Source organism: Notothenia coriiceps, unplaced genomic scaffold, assembly GCF_000735185.1.
Source record: "Notothenia coriiceps isolate Sejong01 unplaced genomic scaffold, NC01 NC01_scaffold00038354, whole genome shotgun sequence".
Lineage (NCBI taxonomy): Eukaryota > Metazoa > Chordata > Actinopteri > Perciformes > Nototheniidae > Notothenia > Notothenia coriiceps.
The window spans coordinates 342990-355266 of record NW_011371055.1 but is presented as its reverse complement, the minus strand read 5'-3'; the positions used below and the strand labels follow the sequence as shown (position 1 = coordinate 355266).

Below are 12277 nucleotides of genomic sequence, written 5' to 3'. Positions count from 1 at the left end.
GATAGAGACATGAAAGTGTACATTCAGTTCTACAATCCTATTTGCAGCTGAAATGAACTCAATTCAATGTGTTCTCTGCACTGTTGAAGCCTGCAGAACCTGGGGTTCAGTGGCATTGTTACTATATTGATTTCGCCTCATTACTGTCTCAATTATCCAATCAGATGCTGCGATTAAAGAGGTCAGAAGAGGGAGGGAAATGCCATAACCGCTTCTTTTCTCGAACAAAAACACAAATTGGAGCGAGAACAAAGACAGTGGCGATCCCAGAGGAGAGAGAGGGAGAAGCAGACATTAAGTCTGAATAGAAGGATGAATAGGAGAGAAAACTGATCTTGGAGGACGTCAAAAAGAGAATGCCAGAGAGAAATAAAATTGAAGGCCGTGGGTAGATGCATGGGGGAAAGAGAGAGGAATAAATGGCTTGAGAAGAAAACGAGAAAAAGAGGTGAGTCATGCAACCTCTACAAATATAGGAAGAGATTGAAGATGCCAGGAAGGTTATATGGCAGCAGAGAAGCTCCTGCGACTTAGAGAGTGAAGCAGGTTTCATCTATGTTAGGAAACCTAGTCAATATGGGTCCAGAAAGATTCCCCCTCAGCTATGTTCAAGCCAAAAGGTCTAAATCCTGAAAGATTCACAGCTCTGCCTACACTTTTACGCAGAAAGTCAAAGCCCTGCTTACCTAACTGAAAGTGTTAGAATAGAGCCAAGGTTATACTTAATGTTCACCAGATGGAGGAACATTATTTATGAATATGGTTTTTGTAACATCTCGGGGGAAATAAGCCAGAATAGGAGAAGAAAAAAAAATGTGTTTGACTAATGATACTCTTCCAATAAAGACACAAACTGAATACTGTGTGTAGTCACAATATAGATAAATAAAAAAACAACAGTCTACAAATATAACAGGGACAGACAAAGTGGAGTTATTGAGTGCTCAGTATTGTCAATGTTAGAGTAATCCTTTTTTGCATCATTTATAACATGTTAAGAGAAAAATATGTATTTGCTTTCAAACCCAAGGTGACTCAACTTAAATGACTCATCAAACCACAGTTGAAAGCAGCTTGATTAGATCGCACAAGGAAAGACACACAACTGGATGTTTCCTTGAACTCTTCAATACACACCGCTGAGGCGTTCATTTACCTGATGAAAAGGATCCTTCCTCATGTTGCGGCTGGCCAGCGGCTCATCAAATGGGAACACCACAGAGTAGTTTTTAGCGTACGACTCGTGGCTTCTCTCTCTGATCCACTTTGGGTTGTTTGTCAGCGAGTTATGGAAACGCCTGAGACGGGAGGGAGACGAATTCAAAAGATAAACGCTCATTAGAAGTCACACGCATTCCGAGTTCATTAAAACGTTTTTATTCTGGTTCGTGCTGTCCTCTGCTAGAATGCTCAGCTGATTATTAAAAGCATGTTTCTGCTTCGTAGGGTGGCTCCATCTGTATGAAACGTACTTTAATCACTGTTTGTTTGTATACAGGCTTAGTGTGCATTTGATGTGCCTTGCAGGTGATTCAAGGGGGGGGGGGGGGGTGTCATTCACATTATTAGCAACATTTTCAAAAGGGTTAACCTGCGACCTGCTCTCTCTCTCCATCCTTTAGTGGCCCTTAACAAAATACACAGGGTGCAGCCCCCATTATAAATGATCCTAATGCCTACTGGATGTACCTGATGTCATAACCGTACATATCCTTCTCAGGGCGGCCATGTATGATCCAGTGAGCCAGCTCTTGTCCACAACCACCTCCCAGCATCATGCCTGACAGAAACAAATACAAAAAGGGAAAGAAATGATAACACAGATGTCATTTTCAGTTCCTTATATAAAACATTTCATAACTTAAGCAAGTCAATTAAGCAAAAAAAGGGCAATTTAGCTTTATCTAATATTTGAAAGTGAGGATTTGATTGAATGTCTTTGGTTTTGGATTCATGACCTCCACCAAGGATGGTGTGTTTTCATCTCCATTTGTCTGTCTGCTTCTTCTTTTATCAGCAGGATTCAATGAAAAACGAATGGCCCTGAAACTTAGGTTGAATGTGTTGTTGGAATAACTGGAAATGTTGTTTCTCTACTGGGTAAATTCATGTGAACGCCTCATCAAGGCATGAAAAGCGATTTATAAAGAGTTATCATATTACTATAAACAAGTTTTTGAACGCTTTGAGGAATAACTTACAACACATCTTCTTTGAAGCATCGATGTTGTTTCCACATTACGACTTAAAGCTCACAAACACAATCGGACTCATTAGAACTTCTCAACTCAACAATTCTAGCTATGCATTTATCTGTATTGAAATAATTGTTTAGTCGATGAAATATCAAACGAATAGAGAAAAATAACTGCTAATGAAAATGATTGTTGGTTTCAAAATCTATACCCAAATCACATCCAATTGTCACAGATTACTGGTTAGAAAACAAGATGTGAACAACATAAAGGACCTCTCACTGTCCGTCTGCCTGGAGGGCTGTGAGTATGTCTCATTAGTTTGGAAAAGAGAAGAAATGCCTCTATAGGTCATCAGACATACAGAGGATGGTTTTGACCTTTGTCAGTGATTTGACCCTCGCCTCTGAGCAATCTGAACTCATCAGTTGAAGTATGCTGTTTTTTTTCAACCCGAAAATTCAATATTTTATCCGTCTGTTCCAAAAACAGCTGGGTTAATGAGCCGCATTCTTCCAGAAACCCCCTTCTTGTGTTGCTGGTCATCTGCATACTTTTTTTTTACACACACACACACACACACACACACACACACACACACACACACACACACACACACACACACACACACACACACACACACACACACACACACACACACAGTGTCCTTGCATCCCTCCTTCACCCCCATCTCTCACAGCAGGCCCTCTCCCTTCATCTCTCATCGCTTCACTCATCTGCGGACACTGTCACTCCGGGCCAAGCCGGGGTGGATGTTTGAATGGTGGAGAGGGAGGAAGAGGGATGGAGGGAGGAGGAAGGCGGTAGGGCGATGATGGAGTTCTCCCAAGACAACGTGGAGACAACCAAGAAGGCGAGGTGGCACTGATAAATGTCACCCGAGATAAGTGCCCTGATGTGTGAGCGCGGATCTGCGTGTGAACCCTTACGCTGGTGCTTCCACTCATCTCATCACCCCTCCTTCCTGCCCTTGTACTCTCTGTCTGCTTCCCCGCTATCGCTATCTCGCTCTATGATTGTTCGTTTATGCTGCGCAAACATTTGTTCCTTTCCATGTCATTATATATCACCCCTTCTCCCCTCTTCTGTATTGCCATCAGATTCTTTTTAGATAGTTGCTCTCTTCTGACATTTAAAGTGATGCCGCTAGTGATTAAAACGATGCTTTTGAAGACGAAGCAGACATGCCAAATTGTATTTATCCTTCTCTGCCATAGTAGCGTAAGCAAATTAAACCTCTATTTAGGACGAACTGTGATACATTTGATTTAAATCTTTACGTTTTTATGAGTTGTAGGTCAGACATTCCAACACCTTGGAGGATTTGTTAGCATAAAGATTGCTAGTAAGGTTATGTCAAATGTTTAATACCAGCATCTGTAAAGACAACTTTTTACACAATCTATCTCATTTGTGTAACCTGTAAAGTAAAATAAGAAGCAACCAGAGCTGTAAATTAACTCTGCTTGCCATAATGACTATAAGCAACTTGGTAATACATGCGAGAGGTTCAGCAGTTCAAAGCAATTAAAGAACCATAATGAAAATAAATAACTAAAAGTTCAGCATGGTTGTTGTGACACAAATTAACTAACTTAATGTTGTCAGGTAACAAAAATAACTTGCAGTACGTAGAGTTACTGATTGCTTGGAAACTAAAATTAACACCAAGATAGCCGAAACAACTGGAGGCTTTAAAAGTTATTCTGTGATGGGTGTAATAGAGAGAGGACAAAGGGGCGCAGAGGGAAAAGAAAGACATTAAAGTGAGAAGGATAAATAAAGGACTACATGAGGAAAGGTGGACGTTTTTAAGCTCCTGCTTTGATCGGACTCTGATGTTTTGTTGTGTTTTTGCATGCTGAATGCAGATATGTGTGTGTCAGGCAAGTGAAAGGCATTTAGAATACCCTTGCTGTGCATGGCAGGAAGAAATTCCTTATTAGAATAAAGTCCCCGTTACCGATGGTGTGATAGCTGGGGGACGCTGGGCCCATTTCAATGAGCCTGGTGAAAGCTTGGCAAATCAAAGCCAGAGGACAAGGGGAATGCAATATTTTATCAACCTGGATTCAGATAGGAATGTGACATTTCTATTTGCGTCAAGTAGAAACAAAATAAAGATTTACAAGGAGGGTTGAACGTCCATGTTCGATTCTGACCTTGGGACTTTTATTGTTTGTTATCCCTTTCTATTCTTATTTCTAAATGTTCAAATAAAGGCTATTATTAACACATGTAAAAAAGTAAAAGGTATTTATTTATTCATTTTGAACAAGGATATTCCGAATACAATTCCAAAAAGCCCAATCTGAAGTCAATCACTTGTTTTGTCTGGACTTAAACAACAAATCAGTTACAGAAATGTACCATAATGTCCTTGATGATGAATGATCTCATAATAAACAAATTGCTTAAATCACCTTATTCCAATCATATGTAAAAACCTTATGCAATCTAATGAATAGAGTTATAAAAGGAACCAGCGGCTCAGGGAACGCAGTGTGTGCGCACTGGTTAACCTGACAATGGATAACAAGTTGCTAACTGACCTACGATCAGGCTAATGGACAGAACGAGTGTCTCATGGATAAGTGGTAAGGGCATAAGAGAGCAAACGAGGCACTTTTCAACAGCAGCAGGGATCCATCAGCAGTTTGCATCAAACGTGGAAAAAAACGACACTTCTGAAGCAAAAAACAATGGTCTCTGTTATGCGTGAGTGTAAAAACGACTGTATGCTCGCTCATTAGTGCTCCACCTCTCGACCCCGGGATCTTTAGCTATTAAGCTTTTTCTCAAACGTCTGTTAGCACTGATGGCGATTACTTTACCCTTTACACCCCCTCTCTCTCTCTCTGGTATTCAGACATCTGAGAGACTTACATTCCTCCCCCAGCTAATGTCAAAGGTATGCTCCCCTACATTATTCATTTGTGCCTTGAGAGTGTGCACAGAGATTGGTGAAGGCTGGGTCAAAGTATGGGTGAAAACACTCTTCGGCCGCTTCTCCTTGCTTGTTTTCCTCCCTGCTTATATTGCCAAGTACTGATGATTGCTTCGACCTTTCTATCTCTATCATTTCATGGTTCCCTTAAGGAAAAGCTTTACACACTAAGTATTTGAAAGTGTCAGTCATACACGTATCTATCGTTTGTTTACAACTGTGTATTGGAGATATAAGTACGCTCTTTTTCTCCCTTTGCTTTATTTTCTCTACTTAACAATCTTCCCCTGTTCCATGTTTGATTTTTCCGTCCCTGCAGCACTTACCAGCGCTGTTGAAGCCGCAGCCCAAGAAGAACCCTCTGACCTCCGGGGCCTCTCCCATCAGAGGCTTATGGTCGGCTGTGAATGACTCTGAAAACAGAAGGAAGCAAGAAAAACTTTGTATGAAAGTTGGTTGACCACATATGACACATTTTTCTACTATGTGTAAAAGATGAGTGATAGCGATACAGTTTTGTCCAGGTCCCTAAAGTCTTCCCTGTGCTATAAGTTTAATAGTTGTTTTTTATGTCAGTTTTTTATGTCAGTTTTTTATAAGATAATGCATGTCTATTGATTTTACATAAAAGTTTTAATCGAATATCATTTTAGTTTTTTTAATAGCTACCCTGTAATTTGACCTACTGTCTACAAATCAAAGCAGCATTTTTTTTTACAAAACTGGACAGGCAGGAGAAACCCATTTGTATCCGAATTTAATTTTTTAAGCATTATTATTTTTAATATTATCATTAAAAAAATGTGCTTAATATTGGATCTTTTCAATAGCATTCATATCATATGAACATATAACTGCAAATCTAGACAATATATTCTTTATACACAGAAAAAGCAGCATACATCTCTTAATTGGAATTACGTCCACGTATTATATTATATTTGTTTTTCATTGAAAAGTTTGAATTTCTTTCAATTGCTTCATGGTTATTTGACCAAGTGACTCCAACAAAATACCATATTGTGTTTCTACACACCTTTTTAAATATTATTTTAAGGGTTTTCCTATTTTATATGAATATTTTTATAACATTTCAGCTACTTCTTTATTGGATAGCATCATGTGACCTTATGACTCAATATCAATGCAGGATTTGAAGAAAGCGCACTATTATGATTCAAAACTTCAAATGAAACAAAAGCCGGCCTCAAAGCGAGGGTCACTGCCAAGGAGATGCAACAACTTTGATAAAATCCATCATTTTTGTTTCTCTTTCATCGGAGCTCTCTCCCCCTTGACTTCTGTTTTTCTCGCCACTCACTAGATTTTCAACTCTCCCCTCTCCTCTTCTTATGTTTTTCTATTCCTTTAAGTATGCATCAATGTTTTCAATTATCTTTTCTTTTTTCCTTTTCTGTCTTCTTCTGGTCATTCATCCCTACAATTGGTTGTAATTTTGTCTCTCGAAAACAGCTGCATCACACTATGATGATGAAAAACCCAATTCGATACTGAAACTATTCAGGCTAGCCACAGATTGGCTTACTCAAGCACTTTCGAAACCTGATATTGCCTGGATAAAAACTCAGGCTCCTCTTAAAACATTCATAGCCTGCTAGGTTAGATATTCATGAGCAAATACAGTACAGCGGTGCATAAGGTATTCCACAGATGGACACATTCTATTCATTTTAATGCGTCTAATTCGACCATTGAAGGCTGCTTGATCCTGGTTTTGAAACCTACTGTTAGAAAATGTGCATGCAGGATTTTTAATAAAAAATGATGATTTTGTGGAACTACTGTGTGTATCTGTGTGTGTCTGTGTGTGTGCTAGTACCTGGTCCACAGACGGTGGACTTGATGCCAGTCTGCTCCAGAGCAGGAACTCTGTTGATGGCACCCTCAATATGTTGAGTGAATACATCCCAGTCCAGGTCAAACAGGCTGAAGACAAAGTTATCGGACACCTGGGAAATAAAACAGCAGTAATGTACGTGAGGACTTTGTTTTCTAATTCGGGCCAAACACAAGTGTGCCATTTTATCTGCCCATGTTTGGATGTTTTTCTAAGAATCACTGTTCAAGTTAATGACATCCTGCAGGAACACAGTGATCTTCAGAAACAGGTGCTCCAGCAAGGGGGTGCATCTTCCATCAAGAAAGATCAAGAGATCCATTTTGTGAAAATGTAAATGAGCAACTGATTGAGCACTCACAGGTTGATTACTGAGTGCATGTGTAGAAGATTGTGTATTTGTGCATTTTCTCTTCAGATTTGACTAAAAAAAAATACAGATATAGTCCAGGCTGGAATAACTGATTTGTTTGACCACTTGGGGGCAGCAGTAAACAAGTTGTAAACACTGACGGGTCACCACCTTTCGCTGTAGGTCCATAACTAGGGGTGAACTCCATCTCATATTTTTATTTGGAACGACATGTCTGAAATCTTGATGAGGTCCATTTAAAAAAATATATAAACAAAATACTCAGGTCTAGCTGTTTGATTTATTTCCCCACAACATGATTCTACTCTACTGCAGTGGATGGTTGGATGTGTAATGTTGGTGCATCACCAAGACGTGCTCTTCCCTTTTTCTTCCTCATCACTGCTGACAAGAACACTGTGACTTTGGTCCAAGTGACGGCATGAGCCTGTAGACCAGCGACTGTGTGAGTAAGTCAGCACAGTCCTGTAGCATCTGTTGAATCGACTCTTTCCCACCAGGGAATAGACATCTGTCAAACCCCTCTCTGTTTCCTGTCCAAGCGTTAATTTACTCCCATCTGGACTTCACCTCCTGCAGCCTGGCTCAAATGCTTTTACATCTCATACTGGGCAGTGATGACCGCCTCGCCTTCAAATGTTCCCCTCCTACACTAATCTGACTGATTTAGGGTGCACAAAATAAAATTGCAGCACATCAATGCAATGATTTTATCAGTCATGCATATCTTCATGTACACTGGCAATGATCCGAGTGCCTCTCCACTGGAATTTCAGTCATTCAGCTTTTACTTTCAGAGGGTGACTGCTTTCTGAGTCATTGCTGACATATCATACCAAATAACAGCAACGTACACTGCTAAATATAGGTGAACCTTAAGTCAGGAGCTAGACAGGAAGGTAGAGCAAGAAAACACTTCCTACGGCTTTACAATTAGCGTCAGTGCGTTCACTTTCAGTTCTGATTAAGACTTAAATGTCACAGGGATGTGCGAGCTGACAGTAGCCGCTTTCATGTGAACAAAGTATTTCTGCATTATTACCAAGGTCTGACACTCAAGCGGAGTATCTAAGGAGCAGAGTTCTTTGTCCTAGACCCCACACTTCTCTCAATGGCTCCCAAGCCATCGATCCTGCTCATCTTCACTCGGAAGGCTTTCTCTATTCTCTCTGTCTCCCCGCTAATTCTCCTTTCTGTATCTCCTCTTTCTTCCTCCATTCGCCTCAAGACATCAAAGTAACGCTCAGCTGCAGAACGAGAACAAAAGGAGCTGCTACTGCACAAAGAAATCCTCTAAAATGTAAAAAGCACTGAGGAGTCTGTAGACAGCCAGGCGGAAAGGACGGAAAGTCATAAAGTCAGTGTTATTAGTGTCCCGCAAAAACCCCGTCTGGTGCCTTTTAGAAAAACCGAGACAAATTCCTTACCTCTGCTCAGGATATTATGATTTTAATTTGGTTTGTTGTGTTTGTCAGCCGGATTATGGAAAACAACTTTCAGTTAGTGAAAGAGTGAAGCATGGGTCAAGGAAGAATTCATTTCACTTTGGATCAAATCTGAATCGAGGGGTGGAAACTCAAATATTGATCTTATGTAAAGGCATTGACGAAGGTCTGTTCTCTTCGAGGGCCCTTGTAGTTTTTACTTTTTGGAGCTGATAAATATTTAAATTCAAATGTTTAAATATATAATCCAATATATATTGAATTGCAGTTACTGACATGGCTGATTATTAACAATGAACAGGTTAAATAGATAGTAATCCTTACTTTTGAATGGTATGGGCCCGTAATTTAATTGCATTTTAAGATTACTTGAGCATTTAAAGCATTCAATTAAGGGAATATGTATGATTGTTGGACACCAGGAGATGCCAGCCACCAAAGTTGCCAGCCTAGTTAAAAAAACTGCTCTAAAAATCTGTCCTTGAGACCAAGTACACATCCATAAAAAACAAAACCACCTGTCATTTTAAACGACCCCTTGAAACATTCATTTTGTGGATAAAAGAACTGCCTGAACAATCACATTTTAGAGTTTTTGGAATAATCTTCACAGCCTTTAGAAATGTCAGTCTTTTACATAAATGCTTTGGTTTTTATGTTCCAATAAAAAGCCATGTCACCATTAGTGGAGCTAAGATTAAGAGGTTTGTTGGTGTAGCTAAAAAAGAACAACTACTGGGTCATTAAAATCAATGGGTGCATCTCCTTGGGAGGATGTGTTACGCTCCTCAATCTGCCTATTAAAAATGAGATATCTGGTGTTTCGACATGAATGACAATACTTTTTTGATAGCTTACCTTGCCAAGTATCTTTCTATAAAAACCCTTTTGTATAAAAGCTTTTCTAATGCAAATTTGATAACAATCCCTGCTCACAGTACCTTCCAAAAACACTGAAACCATTAGGCTGTCATTAGTGCTGAAAAAAAAACCTTATGCATCCTTTCCTGTTCGGCATAACAACCTTGTCTGAATGCACTGCCAGGTAATGTGTTGTACTTAGCAAACTTGCACTCTTTCTGCATAATAATTTTGATTCACAAAGAAAAGTTTGATATTCTTTTTCCAGCACACAACTCCCACTACAAACCACACATTTTCATTGCCACTTTGCTTTTCATGTGTCATCCAACCAAATGAGATACATTGTTTAAATAAGTCAGCTTTTAACTAAGTAGGCATATTTTTACTTTGGTTAAGGGCAAGGTAGCTAGCTGTTTCCCCTTGTTGAGCTACATACTTTAAAATATGAATCACGCTTATACACCTTTTTGTCAGATGAGAAAATCAATAAAGCTCATATGTTTGTATTCCAAATATGAAGCTCAAACAAGAAGTCAGTTAGCTTAGAGCAAAAACTGGAAACACAGAAACAGATTCTCAAAGAAAAAACCACAACATGACTTTTACATTTCAGTTTTTGAAATTTGATTACACCAAAAGGGGAAATATTGTTCTCTTAGTGAACTTTATAGATTACTTAAACGCGAGCAAGGCTAGCTGCCCTTACTTCCAGTCTTAAAGCTTAACTAGCCTCCATGTTACAGAGATGAGCGGTATCAATATTTGTATCCATTTATTGGAAAGAAAGCAAAGCTCATTTCCCAAAATGTGACACATTTTCTTTTATTTACATTTGGCAGCAACACTTTTTAAAAATATATTTAAGAAACCATTTTCATGCAGGACTTTTACTTGAAATCGAGTAATACTTTTTCATGATACTATGATATTGAAACAATGGAAATGTATTTCTTCTCTTAACCACTGGTAGATTAGTGAACTAACCCTCACAGTTTATGAGTCATGTTATAATACAGTTTGATCTCAAAGCGGCTGATGAAGACAGAGAACGAATAACAGACTTAAAAAGATGATGTTAAACTGTCAAAGTGTAAAAAAGGATTGAACCCTAGTCAAACTAGTCCATGCATTTTTTACTTCAAGGCTGGATTATTGTAACTCTTTATTATCAGGGTGTACCAAGAAGTCAGTTAAGTCGCTTCAGCTGATTCAAAATGCTGCAGCACGTGTACTAACCAGAGTTAGGAAAAGGTACCACATTACTCCTGTTCTGGCTGCCTTACACTGGCTCCCTATAGAACTAGGGTAGAAGGATAGAATTTAAAATTCTTCTTCTCGCCGACAAANGGGAGGTTCCCTGCGGGAAAGACACCCACCTAACGCTTGGTCTTGGGCAGAAGACCCTTACTCCCACTTGAACGTATAAAAAAGGGTTGTACCAATCTGGCCTAATATAGTTATCGACTCTACTAACTGACAGATACACGGCCTACTCTACTACCGTGTGTAAACCCAACCAAACTGGTGTTTATTTATTGAAATTAGTCCTCGATTATCCAAGTTAGTTACAAAATTAACGATATAATCGGTATAGTCTTACAATGTACACAGAGTCACCGAGTGTCAAACATGTCTTATAGTTCAAACTGTTATGCTGTGGAGAGGATCGGGAGTGTAGCATGTACCTTTTTGAAGGTTTTTTCTTTTGGTTCAAATTTCCCCCTTTCCCTCTTGGAGTCCCTCTCTTGTCTCTCCTAGGGAGAGGGTCCTGTCTGTCTGCACTTTATCTACGGCACACATGCTTTTCTATTATGAAATTTTGTCATCCATCTGGTTTACAAACCTTTACTACACACGATATATCTTCTACTTCAGGTGCTCCTACAGTGGCTTAGACACCCTCGTAGTCCCCTTCATCTACTGACTCTCAGTCCCGTCCTGGTGTCACTGTCCAAAGTGTGCTGAGCTTCAGGACTAGACTCGGACCTGCAGCTCCAGCACCGATTGGACAGTGACACAGCGACGGCCTGAGAGTAGATGATGCGCCGCCTACCCGAGGGTGTCCAACCACTGTAGGACACTAAGTAGAGAATATATCCTGTGTACTAAGGTTTGTAACCGAGATGATTCAAAATTACATAATAGAAAGCTAAATGTGGTTGCCGTAAGATAATGCAGACAGATCAAGGACCCTCTCCCTAGCCGGAGGAGACAACGAGAGGGACACTCCACCAGAGGGTAAAGGGGAAATTGAACACCCTAAAGAAAAACCTTCACAAAGGTACATGCCTACCTCGCCAGATTCTGGTCCCTCTCACAGCAAACAGTATGACTAAAGACATGTTTTGAAAAACTTCAGTTGAACTCCTGTGTTTACATGTAAGACTATAACCCGACATATATTATTTGTACTAACTTTGGGATATCGAAAGTGCTAATTTATAAATAAAACACAGTTTGGTCGGTTTACTCACGGTACGTTAAGTTAGTGCGTGATATCTAGTTATAGTTTCAGAGTTCGATACTATCATATTATGCCAATTGGAAACTTTATATACGTCAAGTTGAGGTAAG

General features: G+C 39.6%; 1 protein-coding gene across 1 annotated transcript in view; it reads right to left on the bottom strand.

Moving 5' to 3' along the window:
* Positions 1-12277, bottom strand: part of sardh (sarcosine dehydrogenase) — a 39340-nt gene that overhangs the window by 19204 nt on the left and 7859 nt on the right. The window contains exons 9-13 of the mRNA XM_010797764.1: positions 11629-11752; positions 7004-7133; positions 5490-5576; positions 1690-1780; positions 1157-1298 (exon numbers count right to left, since the gene is read on the bottom strand). Of these exons, the coding sequence (XP_010796066.1) occupies positions 1157-1298; positions 1690-1780; positions 5490-5576; positions 7004-7133; positions 11629-11752 (574 nt within the window). The remainder of the gene's footprint in view (positions 1-1156; positions 1299-1689; positions 1781-5489; positions 5577-7003; positions 7134-11628; positions 11753-12277) is intronic.